General features: G+C 31.9%; 1 protein-coding gene across 1 annotated transcript; it reads left to right on the forward strand.

Moving 5' to 3' along the window:
* Nucleotides 1-17,692: 17,692 nt before the first annotated feature.
* Nucleotides 17,693-21,149, forward strand: LOC139861989 (serine acetyltransferase 2-like). The gene is made up of 9 exons (XM_071850525.1): nucleotides 17,693-18,155; nucleotides 18,897-19,094; nucleotides 19,183-19,242; nucleotides 19,343-19,438; nucleotides 19,534-19,558; nucleotides 19,645-19,739; nucleotides 20,558-20,724; nucleotides 20,825-20,898; nucleotides 20,984-21,149. Exons 1-9 carry the CDS (start codon nucleotides 17,880-17,882, stop codon nucleotides 21,055-21,057), a joined length of 1,065 nt encoding a protein of 354 aa, XP_071706626.1. The 5' UTR covers nucleotides 17,693-17,879; the 3' UTR covers nucleotides 21,058-21,149.
* Nucleotides 21,150-21,442: the final 293 nt, after the last annotated feature.

Genomic DNA, 21,442 nt, shown 5'->3' on the forward strand with positions numbered 1-21,442 from the left:
ACTGGCAACTACTAGTTACCAAAGCTAAGGGATTTTTGGTTTAACTCAGTGTAGAATTTAGTATGTACTTGTGTCTTATTGCATTTAAAATAAATTGCATGTATTCTCAGCCCAAAAATATTTAAGGTATTTAAAAAGGGAGACTATAAACTCACGGTTCAATATTGAGGTTCAATATTGTAGGCAAATTACGTAGACGTAAAGATAGTGGATGACTGTATGGTTGGTCTTCGATTCAAGAACAATACCCCGAACAATACCCAATATTCCTTAGTTTTAAAACGGTTTGAAACCCGAATTAAAAACACCCTCGTATATACCTTATTATTATTAAACTTAAATTATAAATTATAAATTATAATTATAATTATAGTTTACAGAAGAAGAAAAGAAAATAAGTGTGTATAACTCATCGAGCAAACTGGCCTTTTATAGGCATATTTCCAAAAACTGTAGCCCATGCGATGGCATGGGTTTTCAGTGCTTTTGCCATGCGATCGCATGGTCGCCTGATCCGCTTTTGTTTGCTAGTTTGTCGACATAAAATACTGTAGCAAATAGTGTTTTCCTGTAGCAAATAGTGTTTTACTGTAGCAAATAGTGTTTACTGTTGCAAATAGTGTTTACCGTAGCAAATAGTGTTTTACTGTAGTAAAGTCGTTTTTACTTGTACATCTTATAATATATATATATATACATACGTATAATTGTTCGTGAATCGTCGAGAGTAGTCAAAGGTAATTGAATATATGAAACAATACTAAAATTTTGAGACTCAATCTAACAGACTTTGTTTAACGTGTCAAACTAATAAATCGTATAGATAATTGGTTTAAATAAGTCAAAATTTTTTGGGTCATTACAATATGTCTTTGACATGAGTTTTGAAAAATCTTAACAATGTTTTTCATCTGTAGAGCCATAAATAATATCATACACATATATTTATACCAGCGAGAGATCACCATCTATCACTTTTGAGAATAGAGTGGTATCAATTGTTTTAACTCTAAAATCTAAACCAGTGAGACACACATGAAGTGTCGCATACCATACTTTAGGTGCCTGTTTTAGGCCATAAAGAGCTTTGTCTAACTTGTAGACATGGTTATCATATTTACTGCTTACAAAACTAGGAGACTGCTTGACATAAACTTCTTCTTGCAGCTTCCTATTGAGAAAGGCAAATTTGACATCCATCTAGAATACTTTAAAGTTCATGCGAGCAGCAAAGGCTAAGAATATTTTGATTGCTTCCATCCTTGCTATTGGTGCATAAGTCTCTCCATAATCCAACCCTTCTTCTTGCCTGAACCCTTAGGCTACCAATCTAGCTTTGTTTCTAATCACAATCTCATCTTCATCCATCTTATTCTTGAAAACCTACTTGGTACCAATGATTTTCTTTTCTTCATCATCAAGTTTAGGTACCAAAGTCCATACTTTATTCCTATCAAACTGAGAGAGCTCATCTTTCATAGCTCCTGCCCAGCTAGGATCTTTCAAAGCTTCTTTTGGACATGTAGGTTCAATGGTAGACACAAAATTCACATGCATACAAAAATTACTGGTTGCATACCTTCTTGTTTTAACTCCACTAGCTAGATTCCTAATAACCTGGTTAATTGGATGCTCTTTAGTCCATATAGTGTTATGAATAGGTGAGCTTGAGCTTGAACACGCAGCATCATGATCATCAGTTGGCTCATCAGTATGTACAGTAGTAGGAGACTGCTGCACATCATTAGTGGAACCACCACCAAACTAAGATCCTTCAGAACCAGTAGACCTCTGCTCAATTTGTAGTACTTCAGTAGAGCCAGTAGGTCTATTTGGTTTAGATAGATATGGGACAGAATATTCCATCTCATCTTTAGAGAACCCAGCAACATGGATTGATGAGGGTACTGTTGTTGGTTCTTCTTCTTCATCAAGAGCATGCTGAGTAGGCTCTTCAAAAAGTAACTCTTCATCTTCTTAACGAGAAGATAAAGTTGGTACTGTTTCATCAAATGTAACATGAATTGATTCTTCAAAACATCCCCTTCTCTTGTTGTAGACCCTATATGCCTTTGACATGTTGGAATATCCTAGAAATATTCCTTCATCAGCTTTGGCTTCAAATTTGCCAAGCTGGTCCCTATTATTCAAGAAGAAACAGGGAGTGCCAAATACATGAAGAAATAAAATTGAGGGTCTTCTTCCTTTAAGAACTTCATGAGCAGTTTTCTGATGTCTTTTCACTATTAAAGATCTATTCTAGGTAAAACAGGCAGTATTCACAGCTTCTGCTCAGTATGAATTCTTCAGTCCAGACTCAGCTAGCATAGATCTTGCTGCTTCAATGAGAGTTCTGTTTCTTCTTTTTGTAACACCATTTTGCTGAGGTGTTCTCACATCAGAGAATTTTTGTAAAATACCTTTGCCAACACAAAATTCTTTAAGAGTTTCATTTCTGAATTCTGTATCATGATCAATTCTTAGTTGCTTCACCAGTTTCCCATTTAATAACTCCATTCTGCTGATAAAATTGTTAATTTCATCAGCAGCTTCACTCTTTTGCTTCAAAAAGAATACCCAAGTGTATCTGGAATATTCATCAACAATAACTAGAGTATACTTCTTTCCACACTAGCTGGCAACATTAACAAGACCAAAAAGATCCATATGAAGTAAGTAAAATGGTTTCTCAATAGATAAAATTTGCTTTAACTTGAATGAGGCATGGTGATGTTTTCCTTTTTCACAACCAGGACACAATTTGTCCTTCACATAAGACATGGTGGGTAGCTCATACACTAAACTTTGCTTGAGATTTTATGAATATCTATAAAGTTGAGATGTGAGAGTCTCTTATGTCATAACAACTTGAGGTTGTCTGCTGACTTTGAATAAAAGCAAGTATCAGTTGATGTGACTGCTGTGTTCATGTCAATTTGATACATGTTCTCATGTCTTTTTGCTGTCAGCAGTGGCTTCCCCGTCTTATCAAAAATAGAGCCAATTTTCCTTCTGAATTGGACTATCTTCCTTTTGTTTATCAATTGGCTTATGATGAGTAAGTTGTGTTTAAGCCCAATGACATATGCTACATTAGAGAATGTAATATTCCCATTTGCTGAAGTACCAAAACCCTTTGTATAACCCAACGAATTATCTCCATATGAAACAACTTGACCATCTTTTTCCTGATAGTCCTTCATCAGGGACTTACATCCGGTCATTTATCTCAAACATCTACTGTCGAGATACCAGATTTGCTTGTTTCAAATGCCCTTATACATCATTTTAGATTTCCATTGAGGTGAATCCTTTTTTAGATCAGCTTCCCTCATATCAGCCAAAAATGTACTACCGCTTTCTTCCTCATCAAACTCCTCAACCTCTCTGGCCATCAAACACAGCTTTTTACCAAAAGCATAACCAGCACAATCTTCATCAGTTTCACTATTTGAAGATGAAGATGATCTAGTTTCATCCCAATCATGATGCTCAGCAATTAAAACTCTTTCTAGTTTCTTCTCCTTCTTCTCAACCTTTTAGTTTTCCTTCATCTGGGCTTTCATTGCTTTGTACATGTTCTTGTACTTCTCAGATTTTGAAAAAGAGTTACCATGTTTTATGGACATGCACTCAGATGCAAAGTGTCCTACCTTCCCACAATTGTAACACTCAGATTTTGGGCCCTTTACTGACTTGCTTCCATACCTAGCACTTGGTTTCTTGCTGACTTTATATGGCTTACTGGTCCTACTACGGTTGAATTTATTGAACTGCCTAGCCAGTAAAGCCATCCCTTCATCAAACCCTTCAACATAATCATCATCACCACTGTTATCCTCAGACCCGGTTTCACTACCCTCATCATCCTCAGCTGTCTCTTCTTCTGCTAGCAACTTTTGAACTAGTAAAGCTTTTTGAGCTTTCTTTTTAGCAGCAGCCACAAGAGCAGTATCATCTGACTTAGTAGATTTTGAGGTGGTAGGGCAGACTTAAAACTTTCTTTCAAATTTAATTCAAGTTTAGCTTCTGCCTTCCTATGGTTCCAAAGTGTATCATAAAGAGATGACATGTCAAAATTCTTTAAAGTCTGGGTTGTCCTTAACGGGTCAGTAACAGGTTTCCATTTAGCAGGTAATGAGTCAATGAATTTTTTGACATGTTCAAAGTCAGTATACTTCACTTTCAAACTATCCAGGTCAGCAACTAGAGAGTTAAACCTAATGAAGGTTTGTTTAAGGGTCTCACTTTTGTAAGCAAAGAATAGCTGATATTCCCTTTTCAAGGCAATGATCTTGTTTTGCTTGACCTCATCTTTTCCATCATAAGTGACGTCAAGATAGTCTAAAATAGCTTTCGCAGTTGGTTTTCTCTTAATCAATTTGAATACATGTTTTGGTAAAGTTATAGCTATCGTAGTTTTAATCTTTGTGTGAATTCCAACACGACGTTTGTCCTCATCCACCTATCTAGATGGGGGAAGAACAACCTCTCTACCTTCAATAGCAGGAGTATCTGCTGTAGCAGTCACACTATTAAGTGTTTCAGTAGGGATAAAAGGGCCATTGTTTGCAATACCAGGCATGAGTGGGTCAATAGACTCAAGGTGAAACATAAAAATTATCTCTCCAAGTTTCATATTCATCTTCATCAAAATTGGGTGGTCTGTTTGAAGAACCATTTTCGAGATAAGATGTTGTAATGACCTAACTCGTCATTATACCGACCCAGAAAATTTTTCTTTATTACAACACAATGATATAAATGACCATGACATCACAGTTATGTTTTCAAAACACTTCCATTACATTAACAAGTTTAAACAACTTTAATTTATACAATACATAAGACCAAGTGTCAAAATGGGCATAACAACCCGAGACCCATTTACTCAACCAAAAGTAATTTCGACCCAAGAGTTTACACTCCAACAAAAGACTGAGCATGCTGATTGGGAATGCACTACCTAATCCTGAATCAAATCCAAAAGCAAGTCTTCTTAAGCAACCCACAATATTCCACTAGTCCCCGCGCTTACCCTTGCCACCTCTTCCTTGCAAATCTATAAAAATATAAACAACGAGAGGGTAAGCTATAAAGCTTAGTGAATGTAAACATACTATATCCATACATATACATAAAATGAATACGTAACTAACAACAAGTAATAAACACATACTGCATCCATGTATAACTAAGCAAGCTATACGCTACACACCACCATGCCAATCCGCAGTATTAGCTACAACACAACAATATATATATGTATATATATATATATATATATACATATATATAGTCATAATCAAGAGGGAAGCACTTTTTTGGGGGGAAGGGGGAAGCAAAATTTTTTTTTTTCATTTTTTGAAAAAACTTTGTTCACGAACATTATAGATTAGATGAAAATATGAACATTTAAAAAAGACACTTTGTGATGAATGCCATTATTTTAGCGGGAAAACGCTCGTAGAAAAATAATAAAAAGATTCAATGCATTGAATGTTTTGCTGCTGAGTTTATTTGCATCGTTTTGTTTTCATCTTGTATGAAGTGTTTTTTTCAAATTTAGCCCGATTTAGAGTTTAGGGTTTAGGGTTTTTGGGTTTACTCCATAAACCCTCAACCCAAAACCCTAAACCCTAAACCTTACACTCTAAACCGTTCGTGTTAAAATATTCAATCTAAACCCTAAACCATAATTTTTAAACCCAAAACCCTAATTTCTAAACCCTAATAGCTAAACCCTAATTTTTAACCCCCTAATTTCTAAACCCTAATTTTTAACCCCTTAAAAAAACTCATAATCAAAACATTCAATACATTGAATGTTTTTATTTTTTTCTTCAAGCGTTTTACCGCCAAAATAATAACATTTATCACAGAGTGTCTTTTTTAAATGTTCATATTTTCATGTGATATTGATGCCTGAAAAAAAAAATTCGAAAAAAATGAAAAAAATTACTTCTCCCCAAAAAAAGTGTTTCCCTCTTGATTATATATATATATATATATATATATATATATATATATATATATATATATATATACACACACACACACATATACATACATACATATACGTAATACATAAATAACCCATGGTTACCCCTTAACCTTAAACACAATGAAGGTTGGTCGAAAAATCACCCGCCCTAGTGAATTCGAAAACTCACGCGATTCACTACCTTCACCATAACGACATCGAGGTTGGCTGAAAACTCACGCATCCTAGTGAATCTGAACTACACGAGATTCACTACCTCAATATCAATGACAATTGGGGTTGGCCTAAGTGCATGAGCCCTAGTGAAGCCTAACTACACGAGAATCACTACCCCAATTCACAAGACAATAGGGTTGGCCGAACTACACGAGCCCTAGTGAAGCCAAACTACACGAGAACCACTACCCTAAGCCATAACAGCAATAATGGAAATGTCCGAACTACACGCGACATTGTGAATCCGAACTACTAGAGATTCACTACCCAATCACCTCAACAACATCAACGGGGTTGACCTACTTGTCAATGTGAATCCGAAACTAATGAAATTCACTACCTCATGGGTGGTAACGCAAAACACACAAATGTGCCAAGTGGACCCAAACTCATAGGTCCATCATCCTACACATATGTAAAGTGAACCCCGACTCACAAGGATCACTCTACCCCACCGTACCCATCCTATGCATACATACGCATATAATATATTTACACTCACCTTGTCATCTTAATGAATGCAAACCAAATCAGCAATCCGTCAATGGAAAGTACCTATTCCATTTATCACATAACAAATAACACAATTAGGGTGGATTGCAAAGCAACCCAAATTGACACTTTTTGCAATTTTGACCCAATTGGACTTCCAAGCACAACCAGTGCCCAAACTAACCAATAATCACTTAACACTAGTGAAAATGGTCCTATAACGCCAATTACATCAAAACACAAGTGCTATACACTTGTCTTCCACAACTCAAGTCACAAACCCTAATTTTAACCCATTTCAAAATCAAGCTTCTAAACACACCCATTTGAGTTCCAATATCAAAATAATCACTAACCCTAGTGATTATACCCAAATTACAAGCCCTAGCATGGACAATTAGTCTTCCAACCCAAAATCCACCAATAATGAGTCTAAAACCCAGCTACTAGAAACAAAAACTCACTTCATGAGCATCAATGAGTTTTTCATCAAGGTAAGCTCAAACCCAAACTTTGAATATCAAATCAACAAATGAAATTCAGATTTAGAACTTACCACCACTATCAAAATGTATCCAAGAACGAGATGAACAACCTTAAAACTTGCACTTTGAAGAGATTTCCACTTCTTCTTCCTTAAATCAAGCTTTCTCACTCTAAAATGGAGGTTTCTCTCACTAGATAAGATGAGAGACTTTAAGTGGGTGAAATGAGATCCAAAATGGGATCCAGATCTGATCTTATGGCTCTAAACAGACACCCAAGTGAAATGACCACAATACCCCTCATCCAAGCCTTTAAACGGGTTTTAAATTCAGATATGGTAACAGGAACGTTGTTCCAGACATAGGAACATCATTCCACATAACGTGACTCTGGAACGCCGTTCCACATAAGAGAACGTGGTTCCCCAAACTGCCCCCAAACATGTTCTGTTCAACTTTTACACTTTTTTCTTTATACAGTGTCGTTCCTCCCTTTGGAACGTCTTTCCTTCTTCTGAAATTTGGGGTGTTACAGATGTGTTACTGTATGCAGCCATGAGAGAATTCATATCCAAGATATGAGATTATCAAAACTGAATCTTTGATACCAATTGTTGGTCCCCTAGATAACAACATGAGTATTGTAGGAGGGGGGGTGAATACAATTCATTTTTGTTTAAACTAGTTATGAAACAGTTAAGTATATCTAAACAGATAAATAAATAAATAAGAGTCTTGGCTAAATTTCAACGTTATTCTTTTATTGATATGAATCTAAAGAATAACAATTAATCACAATTGTTAAATGGCAGAACAAACATTTGGTTGATACAGATTACACCTAAGTTTAGCTAAAGAGTATATCTTTAAGCTTATAAAAGTTTGGACTCCATTTAATAAACACACACCACTAAATATTACAATAGTGGAAACATCTATTTATAGGAGTCATATTAATCATGTAATAGATCTATTGTCTACTGGTACATAGGATGTCTGTACTTGTGTAGACAACATCATCAGAGAGCGTTCTCTCTTTCTTTCCTATTTGGTAGCTATTTGCAGGAACATCTCAATTCGGTTTGGCACTACTATTTGACTAAACCAATAGAATGTTAGGTTCCCTAGGTATTGACAAAGTATTAACACATGTTTGCACATGCATTAAACTTCTGCATTTCCACGTGGTGTTGTAAGTTCATTTGTCAGCCGCCGACGCGTGTCCTTCTCTGTTCAACTTTGTCTTCGACTTCTGTTGAATAGTACAATTACCACACAAAAAACTATCATTCATGTAATGGAGCATAATTTTCTAAGTGTTGTATGCTGCTACCATCTATGCTGGTTCTTCTACTGGTTCACTTAATCTTCTTAATTTGCTGGGCACACATCTTGTGCTGATTGAAGAATACTGTCTACCTTGTACTGGTAGACCAGGCAGCATACTGGACACACTTGACACAATAACAAATGTTTTCTATACATAAATAAAACCCATGTTGGCTGCGCATAACATCTTAGTGCATATAATGTTGTTTTGTCATAATTAAATCCTTAATCATTCTAGGGACTCAACACTTTTTATTCTAGCCACTGTCGGTCCGAGTTGGCTAATGAAAAGTGCAATTGACAAAGGATTGTTTAGAGGAGTTAGAATAGGTGTGGAAGAAACGGTGGTCTCTCATCTCCAATACGTCGACGATCATCTATCATCTATATTTACTACTAAAATCAAATCTATATAGTCAGTGCCGGAGCTTGAACCTAATGGTTGGAGGGGTAAGATTTTGTCGAATGTGTGATATGTTTTTAAGCAAAAAAAAAAATGCAAAGGTTAGAGGAAAAATTGTAAATTTTATACACATTTTAGATGACAATATCGATCCTAATTGTACACAATTTAATTTAACTTCTTAAACTTTAGTTTTAGATTGATTTCAAGTTAAAAAATGTCCATGAGATATGAAAGAATAACGTAAATTGTTGATGAAAACAAAATCTGCAAGCCTTCACCATTTTCGTCATATCTTCCTCATACGGACTCCGAATTAGTTGATTCAATAGCCCAGACGTCCGTAACTCAAAGGGCTACAAAATCTAATTACTTAGAGAAACTTTCAGAGGGGCGAGGGCACCCCCTACCCTTATAAAGCTCCGCCCATGTATATAGTGTATCGTTCCAATAAAAATGTAGATGGTTAATTTATCAAATTGTTAAAGGGTGTAGTTTGACATATACATGTTGTATAAAGAATAGAAGAATTTTTTATTAATGAGGCAGCGTACTTAAAATTGGGATACTCTTTATGTACATAATCAACTACAAACTTCGGTTGGTCTGAAAATGATAACTAAATCCGCGATTATATGTTCGGTTGGTTGATTCTGATTGACAGTTAAAACAAGTTAAAACAGTTATCATTTAGTTGATTAATTAAGTTCACCCATAATTAAAACTAAAATTGCTCATATACTATGTATATACCGCCAACCCACTTGCATTATAAGTAAGAAAAATGTCTCCCAAACCCAATTCCAATCAATCCTTCAAACCTAGTTATCCAAATTCCATTCCAATCCGTTTAAAACCCACCATTGTCCAAACCCATGTTCACAATTGATCCAATACTAACGCGTCATTTTCACCAAAATCCACCATCTTTTTGGGTAACCTTTCAAGATTTACAAACCCAATCGTCATTCGTAATATGCTTAAAGAGTTCGGCACAGTCATGGTCTATCTTGGAAAAAAGATCGCTCTTATGCTTTCGTTAAACTTCAATCAATTGATCCATCAGGCTTCTAAAGTTCTTGATTCTTTAAACGATAAGATCATCAACGATATGAGAATTACAATCGGTTATGCCAAAAAGGACTTGAATCTTGATATCCAGTCGAATCAATCCTCCTTTCCCGTTCCTCCAATTACAACCCCTATCCATCCTGATATTAACCTTTCATATAATGATGATATTGTTAATCGATTACACCTTACTGCACTTGTTATTGATAAATCTCCAATCAGTGCTGAGAAGTTATTTAAACGGCTTAAGAGCCGTTTTATTGCCATTGAATCAGTCTCCGCGTGGGGATTATTTGGGTATATCGTGCAGTATTCCGATGAAGAGAGTTTTAAAAGAATGACAATAGGACTAACCTTAAGTTCAATTGAATTTTTAGAGGAAATCCTAATGACCCTAAGAAGAAATTTATATTCTAGGTTTGTTAAAGTAGCGATTTCTGGAATACCTTTCGATTGTTGTTCATCAAATTGTTCTATTGAAGTTGCAAAGAGTTTTGGCAGGGTGATGCACATTGAAATATCCCGTTCATATCGATTATAAACGTTACATAATAATTGATTTCATTGCAAGGTATTTGACCTCTATATGATACATTTTACAAGCATTGCATTCGTTTTCAAAAGACAAACTTTCATTTAATCGAAAGTTGACATGCATGCATACCATTTCATAATATATCCAATCTATAATTGACTTAATAATAATCTTGTTGAACTCAACGACTCGAATGCAACGTCTTTTGAAATATGTCATGAATGACTCCAAGTAATATCTTTAAAATGAGCAATTTCACAGCGAAAGACTTCTTTAATACCTGAGAATAAACATGCTTAAAAATGCCAACCAAAAGGTTGGTGAGTTCATTAGTTTATCATAATTAATCATTTCATAATTTTAATAGACCACAAGATTTTATTTTTCAAATAATATGCCGGTCTGATCACGACTAAAAATCATTCATATAAAGAACACATGATAGGAATACGGAAAGTGCAAAACAATCTCACCAACGGTAGCTAATGCAATCAAAATGCAAAACAATCTCATCGATGGTAGCTAATGCAATCTTTATAGAATACGGAAAGTGCAAAACAATCTCACCGGCGGTAGCTAATGCAAAAATACAAAACAATCTCACCGACGGTAGCTAATGCAATCAAGATGCAAAACAATCTCACCAACGGTAGCTAATGCAATCAAAATGCAAAACAATCTTACCGATGGTAGCTAATGCAATCTTTATAGAAATCGAACCATTGAATCCAGATAATTCTATCATAGAATGTAGTTCATGTACTTGTGTCTATTTTGTCAAACATTTATAAAACAGCGCATGTATTCTCAGTCCCAAAAATATATATTACAAAAGCATTTAAAAAGGGAGTAATGAAACTCACAATACAATATTTTGTAGTAAAAATATTCATACGACGAAACTGAACAATGCAAGGTTGGCCTCGGATTCACGAACCTATATCATTTGTATATATATTAAAACATATACTCATAATCGAATAAATTTATATATATATATATATATATATATATATATATATATATATATATATATATATTCATTAGTTATATCCTTTTTATTTTAATAATATATATGTTTCATATATTCAGTTTATATGTAAAAATATTAATTTTGTTATGTTATATGTATTAAATATATATTTTTTTATGTATATCATTAGTTTGTTAAAATAGCAATTAAAATAATACTAAATTATATTAGTAATGGTATAAATGATAATAATGGTAATACTTATTATTAATAATGATGATAATAATGTTAATGATTCTATTAATGATATTAATAATAATAACTATAAAAATATTAATCTTATGGTTATTTAATAGTTATGAAAATGATTTTAATAATTACATAATAATAAGGATACTCTTCATATTAATAATAATACTTACAATAATCTAATAACTTTAGTATTAATAATAATAATAATAATAATAATAATAATAATAATAATAATAATAATAATAATAATAATAATAATAATAATAATAATAATAATACATAATGATAATACTAATAATTATAGAATGATATTAATACAAATATTTATGAAAATAATAATAAATCTTATTATTTTCATAATAATAATAAAAATAATAATAACCATAATCATAATAATGATAATAATACTAAAATGATAAAATAATAATATTAACATTAATAATACTCATGATAATAATAATAATAATTATAATCATAATCATAATAATAATAATAATAATAATAATAATAATAATAATAATAATAATAATAATAATAATAATAATTTGATAATGAAAAACTACCTTAAAAGCTTGTTCTAAAAAGAATGCCCCAAACCGGGCTCGAACCCGTAACCTCTCGAATACCCGCTAACACCCTTAACCAACTGAGCTACTGCCCATTTTCTGATTAAACTCTATACCTAATTCTATTTAACTCGTTTTCAATTGTTCATCTTCTTCTTCCTTTTAAACCAATCAACCCAGGAACGAATCAAATCAAAGAATTAGTTACAAAACAACTTTTAGGTTCTTCCAACTAATTAGTAAATCATCCCAAAATAATTGTTTGCAATAAAAATGAATATATATATATATATATATATATATATGCTGTCGCAGCTCATAACACAAAAAAATAATGATTTTGCAATTGATAACGTTTTGGACAAATATTATAACAAGAATTTGGTTTGAAATCTTTATTAGAAACTATAGGAATCGTTAATTGAAGTTGAAACATAGTTACAAACTCGAATTTCTTCAAGAACAAATTCGTTGACTTTTTAAATTGAAACTTTGACCTCAAAATTCGAATTCGATAGTAAAAATTGGAGATTGAGACTTTGCAGATAGTTTTAGTAATTAATTTCTAACATAACTGCATTTAAGGATTTTAAAATTGTATTCGAATTCGAAGTTTTTGAAAAAAGTTCAATAACAGAGGTAGCAAAAGTGTTTGATAAAAGTTCTGTGTTATTTTCTATTGAACAACAGCTGTTAGCATTATATAATGATAAAGAGGATGTTAATTCAACAATTGGAGCAGCGTTCTTGATTGTATTTTAGTGATGGTGGTCGATTATTGATCACATGTGTAACAGAAAATAAATAAAATAAGAACAGATAAATAAATCATGCGTAATATAACTGTATTTATATAATTATATAATTAGTCTTAATGTTTATATATATATATATATATATATATATATATATATATATATATATATATATATATATATATATATATATATATATATATATATCTGTATTTATATAAGTATTTAACTGTATTATATATAAATAGTTGTATATGTGTGTATATATATATATATATATATATATATATATATAATCGCATTATATATATATAGATGTATTTGTGTATATTTAATTTTATATATCTATTTATATATTTGTTTATATATATTTATTTATATATATATAACTGAAATTTATATATGTATTTTGTATTTATATGTATTAGTATTTGTATAACTATATATATATATATATATATATATATATATATATATATATATATATATATATATATATATAAGGAAACATAAAAATATTTATTATATAAACACTAATATTAAATATTAATTTTAATAATAATAATGAAATTAATAATGATAAAAAAATGATAATAATAATATTATTAATGATAATAAATTTTTTATAATAATAATAATAATAACTATAATTATAACAATGATTTTTGATGTTAATAAAAAGTAATAATATTAATAATAATAGTATTAATAATAATTATAATTTTAATCATTCTTAACATTTATAATTAAAATATTTATTTTAATAATTATAATATTTTAATTATAATTATAACAATGATAATATTAATAACACTAATATTAATACTAAGAATAATAATGATGTAATGATAATATTACTAATACAACTATATTTTACTTGTAATTAAATTTAATATATTATTATTACATTTTATTAATTGTATTCTATTTATTAATTATATAGTATATATTATATAATAACATATGTTTAATATTTAATATTTATAAATTTTATATATATTACTATATACATATAATAATAATTATACATAAAAATCATATATATTTACATATGGATTTATTTTAAATTACACTTAATTATTTTGTATCTTATTTTACATATGTAATTCTAATGTTTAAATTATATTTATAATTTCAAATTATTATATATACTACATTTATATATATATATATATATATATATATATATATATATATATATATACATATTTATTTACAAACAATTGTTCGTGAATCGTCAGGTAAGGTTCAATGGATAGTTTAGTGCATGAAATTATTTTAATATAAAACGTCGATTTACTTAACTTGTCGATATCCATCTTCTAAGTCATCTACATTTCATAATTTCACTTTTACATTAAATAATATGAAAGTTAAATAGTTACTTTATCAAAAGTCACGAGTAAATTATTGTAAAGCATACTTTGAAAATTAAGCAGGAATCTCCACTAACTTTTCTAGTGCTCGTTAATTGACACCTTGGTTCTTACATATAAATCACTTTATCATTTTCCGAATATCGTTGAAAAGAACAGATTTCTTAAATCACAGTAGTCCTCACAACAGAGACCCGTAATCATATCACAATGTATCTGATAATTCAATCATTTGATATTATCTTATAATTTCGTCGATAAATATATTAAACATATATTGAATCAAATTCGTTCATTTAAAGCATTATACATCTAATAGTTTGTTAACGTTTTCAATTAATATAACTATATATTATATATACATATCTATATGCACATAAATGTTCGTGAATCGTCGAGCACAGTCAAGGGGTAATTGATTACATGAATATAGTTCCAAGATTTTTGAGACTCAACATTTCAGACTTTGCTTATCGTGTCGGAACATATATAGATTAAATTTAAATTTGGTCAAAAATTTCCGGGTCGTCACACACATTAACACCAACTCACATAGATTTAAAAGATCAGATGTTATGTTTGCTTTTATTGAAATTTATTCACATGGTCCAATCAAAAAAATGGTATCGGCTAATGTGGCCAATTGTTCATCTTGCAATCTTTGGATTGAAGAGGTTACTTATAACGCTGAGATTGAACTCGTATCAGAAGAAGATATCTTCGAATACAACACTTTTTTACAATCTTCTATTGCTGCTGCGAATTCCCTAAAGAATGTTGTCAATGAAGTATCTCCGGTTGCTGAGGTTCTAAGGTCACCGAAATATTCCCCTGAGGAGGGTGAAGTGCATGTTACCATTGGTGATTTGAAATATCAAACTCCCAAAAAAGTCAATCCACCCGTTGAAGTTCACAACTCTTTGGAAAAAGTTACCTTTGCTTTATTGTCTCAAAAAGTAAAGAAGCATGGGTCGAAATCGGTAGCAGAAGAGATCAAAAGGTCTCTCTTCAAATCATTTGATAAAGAGGAGACATGCGACAAGTTGGGTAATAACAACAAGGTGCTTTTGGCTGTTGACCTTTCCAAGTCCCAAAGTTTACCTTTTAACTTAAATGAAAAGGACTATCCTACCCTTGAACATATCTCTCCCAATTATTCTTCCAATTCCCCTACAAAAAATACGCCTACTGTTAACACTTTTATTGATACCCAAACCACCTTTGCTGCAAAACTCAATTCCAAACCTGTTTCTCCCATAATCATAGACGATCAATGTATTGGGTCCGCTTGCCGCAAGTCATGTAATGAGATTAAATCTCGGTGTATACAATCCAACACCACCAAAGAACTTCTTCTCCAGCCTAAAGTTTATAAGAAAAAAAGTGGTCACAAAAATGGGAATGATGAGTTTGATAACGGCCCTAATTTATCCAATATGTTTGATACCTCTAGCGAAATTTATCATAAGGTTGGTCAAGGATCTCGTCAAAATTTCAATATAGAGGAAAGTATTATGTGTGATAAAAAGTAGATGTCCTTCAAAGAGGAGTTACACAATTTTGGGATTTTAATGGGAAACATGACGGATGACGACACGCCTATCAAATCTTCAAAACCATGAGGCTCGTCTTGATAAATTGACTGAGCTTGCAGGTTACAAGCAAGCACTCTGCCAATCCGATTGTCTCTACTTCCTATTAAAGCCAGACATTAGTCGTCATCACACAGACAACACAATGGTCATTCTCACTTTTGTTCCTCGTCTTCAAAGCATTTCAATTATCAAGCATTCGTTTCTCTCTGTCACATCATCCTCAAAGATACAGATACGGCTGTTCCTCATTTTTTTCTTATTTCTTTTTTCATTTTCAGTCGCATAATTTCCCCGCATCTTTAATTTTTTGTGGTTGGCGACATCTTTCATCCTGTCGAAGTGTTTTTAGGGTTATGGTTTTGGTTATGACATCTGCAAGTCAATTTTTGGGAGGAAGATCCACTTCAACGAACGACTCGTCTCTATTTAGATGATGTGATGACCAATTTTTGAGGGTAGTTAACATTTATAATCTTGTGCTAATTTGGATGGCTCGATACGACTTTATCTTCAATGATAAATTTACATACCGATCAATTTCCGTACGAAACATCAAATTGTAAGTCTTTCTTTGGGCGTCTATCCTCAAAATGGTACACGATTTTCAAGCGGACGTATGGGAACAACTTCAAATTATAAGTCTTTCTTTGGGTGTCAATAGGATCTTTCTTATGCAATGTTCTTGTAATGTTTCTTGTATTTCCTTTTTTGTAATTGTATTTGATACTCTTCATTGTTTTGATGAAGTTATCGGGTTGCGATTTAATAAAATTTTCATCTTTCGCCGTAAAAAAAATGTATATACCGACAAAGTCTAAGAAGATTTAAGTTTAATCCTCGTTCACTATACTCTGAGAGTTTAAAAAAAAAACGCAAAGCAAAGAAACTAGGATGGGATTAAACCAATACCAATATTATATATATCTATAGTTAATATTAAAATCCTATAATAATGATGTCACTATTAGACTAATTCTTTTGTTAAGAAAAAATCAAAAAGAAAAAGAAAAAAATCTAAACATGGTGGGTGATGTCATTAATATAAATAATTTTGAAATAAAATTAAATCTTATTAATTAATTATGATTATTAAATCCTATTAGTAATTATTTTAATTATTAAAATTAAATAATTTTGAATTATTTTTATTAATTATTTTGAATTGAGTACGAGAATGTATAAAAGTTAGGCAGAAGGAAATTAATTCTAAATTTATATTTTAATTTACACTTTTAAAATAAAATGACAACCAATATTATCTCTTATGATTGGATGTTGATTGTTTAATATGCATTTTAGGTGTTTGATGAAATGTTCAGCTGACGAGTTTCTTGGTCGGACTATGTGGTTTCACCGGTCATTAAACTAAATAACTTTAACATTTACGTTCACCTAATACCTAAAACATATCATTAAACTATTTCGTTTAACAAACTCGTAATTTCACTGGTCATCTCACTAGTTATATTATACAGTATTATATTATATCCATCATCAATCAATAATTTATATATAAACTTTAAGACATAAAAATAATGGGTTACCCAAAAATAATGGGAAATTTTGTACTGATGTAACGACTGCTACGTTCCTCATCTTATTTTAGCATATTTAAAGTAGAGGATGAGTGTCCCTTCAAATAAACCGCTAAAATTCATTTTATGCACTTCACATGTCCCCAATGATGATGATGATGATGATGATGATATGATTGATGTCCACTATTAGAACCACTGCAATCTACACACACGAATCTATCTATCTTATCGTGTTCATTAACACCTTTTCATTATACAATTGAAACCCTAGAACTTATTGGTTTTATCAATGGCGGCTTGTTTGGGTTCTGTATCAGAAATGCGTTCCATACGTATTCTTGATGAACACCACAACCCAATTATGGTACCCGAATCATCCGATTCAAACCCTAATTCGATTGCATCAACCTCGACCTCTATTATGGTGATGCGGCATAAGGTTGAAAAAATCTTTCCGGTTTATGCAAGAGGTGGGTTGTCTCCAAGATCCGACCCGGTTCTTAATTCCTGTTCGGTTGTGGGCGACTCTATTTGGGATGCTGTCAGATTAGAAGCTAAGCTGGAGGTACTTTTATGAACTTCTTTCTGAATTTAAAAATTAATTATTATGATTTTTAATGTTTTTGGTATAATCATGATAAAGCTTGTAACTTTATTAGAATTTGGTAGTGCATGTGAGAGTTTAGTTTCAAAAATGAAATTTGTCAAAGTCAACATGATGAATTGGGATAATAATATGAGGTGTTTTATATGTTTAGAAGCCTTAAGGGAAATTTCGAGCTCTAGTCACAAGCTCCGATTCCAATTAGTTGTCACCAAACACACCCTACAATTTTGAGTTCGAAGACCTTATATTATGAATAGCTGAATATGATACCAATTATTGAACTAAACTTTTTATAAAGATTGATACTTTATCTGATCTTTAGTATAAAGAGGTGTAATTTAGAACATTTTTACGTTTGATATTCAGAATCTATTATTTTATAATGTATGTAAAGTTTGTGTTGTGATGTTGCTTTCTTTGGATTGAAAAGAATCATCTTTTTTCCCGAATATGTTACCTGTATTTAAATCTATTTTAATGAAGCTTAGATAAAGTTACTGTAGTGATTATAGGAGTTAAATACGGTGGAAGATGCCTATTATCATTCGTCAAAAGTAATGGGAATTAGTTTGATTTAATGCATAAAAGTTAATTCATTTTGTTATATTATGTTAACTCGATGCACATTTTATGAATGCTTTGAAATTTGATACGTGGGAAAACGATTTCATAAGTTTGTTCTTGAACGCAAAATTTCAGGCAGAGAACGAGCCGATATTAAGCAGCTTCTTATATGCAAGCATATTGTCACATGATTGTTTAGAGAGAGCACTTGGATTTATTATTGCCAACCGGCTCCAAAATAATACTTTATTAGAAACCCAATTAATGGATATATTTTGTGATGTATTGGTTCAAAACCGAGGCATCAAACGCGCGATACGCCTGGATTTACAGGTGATCTCACTAGCATGCATTTATTGTCCTTTTGGTAGTTAGTTTAACATGGAACTGATTTTATATTTCAACTAATATCCTCCCACAGGCATTTAAAGAGAGAGATCCTTCATGTTTATCTTATTGTTCTGCTCTTTTATACTTGAAGGTATTAATTAATTAGATTCTTTATTTGGCTTTATTTGTACCGTCATCAATATTGTTACCAAATTAACTCTGCTTTATTTGGCTTCGATATACTTTGGTAGGGCTACCATTCTTTACAAACACATCGAGTAGCGCACGCATTGTGGAATCAGGGACGTAAAGTTTTGGCTCTTGCATTACAAAGTCGAGTTAGTGAGGTAACAATTGGCTTTGTGGTTGTGCTAATCTGTGGTATGTTTTAATTTATTTATTCAAGTTCGAGTACTTATTTACAAACTTTGCTTTTTCGTAGGTGTTTGGAGTTGACATACATCCAGGTATAGTTTCAAAAATCATATGAATACTATTAGTAAATATAGTATATTTAAAATCGAAATATAATTTTTCTCTCGTGGCTATACAGCTGCCAAAATTGGAGAAGGAATATTATTGGATCATGGTACGGGTTTGGTTATTGGCGAAACTGCTGTTATTGGAGATAGAGTTTCACTAATGCAGGTATATCAAATTTGTTCATACGTCTCAAGTAATAATTATATAGCTAATAAATCTTTATGCGTACACTCCTATCTTAGCTACCTTCAATTATGTTGAACTTTGTGTTATATTTTGGAACTTATGTATATGTATATAAAGAAAGGGCTTAATCTATAGTCACTGATATAATGCAAAATGAATTACGCGTGTGCAATTCATCAACATGAATTATGACTGTTTCATTCAGTATGTGCAAGTTAGTTTTGTACAGGTTAACACAGCGTGGCTTGTGCTGGGTTAACGTGCAATCAGTTTTTATCATTTTCTTTAGCGACATTATTACTACCATAAGTCCGTAACCATCTAAATCTTTGAATCGGCGATTTTGTGCTTTAGAATTAGACTTTCGTTGACTTTCAGACTTTTTGACCCATTCCCGTATCAGATAAAACACAATTTTGATCTATTAACAAGTTCGTGGGTTGAAATTAAAGTTGCATACATTGGAATTACTCAGTGAGTACTTGTTTTTTGGAGAGCCCCGAATCGAGTGGTCAAACTCGGTAAAAACGGCCAAAACTCGGTCAAATCTGGCTAAAACTTGAATTACTCGGAAAATCAGTCAAACTTGGCTAAAAATCGGATTACTCAGAAATTGGTCAAAATCAAATTTGGTCAACTTCGTAGTACTCCTCGAGTTTCCAAGTACTCCCTTAAAAAGTGCCGACCGAGTACTGGCCCGAGTAGCAAGATTAGCAACCATGGTTAAAATTCTCACCTCTACTGTAACAGTGAACCATCTACACACTTTAAAAAAGTTTCCATATTGATTTGAACAGGGTGTCACTTTGGGTGGAAGTGGGAAAGAAACAGGGGATCGACATCCAAAAGTTGGCCAAGGTGTACTAATCGGAGCTAGTGTGACTGTACTTGGGAATATTAAAATTGGTGAAGGTGCTATGATAGCTTCCGGTTCTCTTGTTCTAAAGGATGTTCCTCAACATAGGTGAGGCACACAATTTACTTGCAAATAGAGTAATTATGTTTGCTTAATTAAACATGAACTACTAAACTAATTTGATCAAATATTTCCTTTTTTTTCTAAGCATGGTTGCTGGCATACCAGCCAAGGTAATTGGTTATGTTGAAGAGCAAGTTCCATCTCTAACAATGAAACATGGTATGTGGATGTCGACTACTAAACAGTTTTTTGAAGTTATTTTTATAATAATATTGTTGATGGTGTGTGATATTGTTTATGGCAGATGCAAGCAAAGACTTTTTTGAACATGTAGCTATAGGTCAGGAGGTAAGATCCAACGGAGGCTACTCCGGCTAACCATCTAGTCGTCTTTGAACATGTAAACCATAGGTTGTGAAGGATGATTTGTGGGCTCGTAGCTATATATAATCATACATCATATCATATACTCTTCACTGTAGAGTTCTGTTAAAATATGTTAAATTTATTTCTTGGTGTTACTACATTGAAATTCGTGGAAGGTTAATAACCATCTTTATATATAGCGCCTCAAGCTGGCTATACATGCAGTGGTTTGGCTTCCATTATCGTTATATGTACCAGTAAAATAAAATTATGTGTAACATTGCAGGCTTACTTCAGTGGTATCCCCAGACATTGTGTGTGGGGCTTGGGTTTAGGTCATGGGTTTGAGTCTCGCTCTGCCCATCATATTAATCAATCTGCCTGAAATATGAAGCTC

Source organism: Rutidosis leptorrhynchoides, chromosome 8, assembly GCF_046630445.1.
Source record: "Rutidosis leptorrhynchoides isolate AG116_Rl617_1_P2 chromosome 8, CSIRO_AGI_Rlap_v1, whole genome shotgun sequence".
In the NCBI taxonomy this organism is placed as follows: Eukaryota; Viridiplantae; Streptophyta; class Magnoliopsida; order Asterales; family Asteraceae; genus Rutidosis; species Rutidosis leptorrhynchoides.

What these genes read in the sequence shown, in the direction of transcription:
- LOC139861989 (XM_071850525.1), top strand. Translation starts at nt 17,880, where the DNA reads ATGGCGGCTTGTTTGGGTTCTGTATCAGAAATGCGTTCCATACGTATT. An exon ending in TACAAAGTCGAGTTAGTGAG is followed by an intron (nt 19,439 to 19,533) that starts GTAACAATTGGC and finishes GCTTTTTCGTAG; the next exon opens with GTGTTTGGAGTTGACATACA. An exon ending in ATAGAGTTTCACTAATGCAG is followed by an intron (nt 19,740 to 20,557) that starts GTATATCAAATT and finishes TGATTTGAACAG; the next exon opens with GGTGTCACTTTGGGTGGAAG.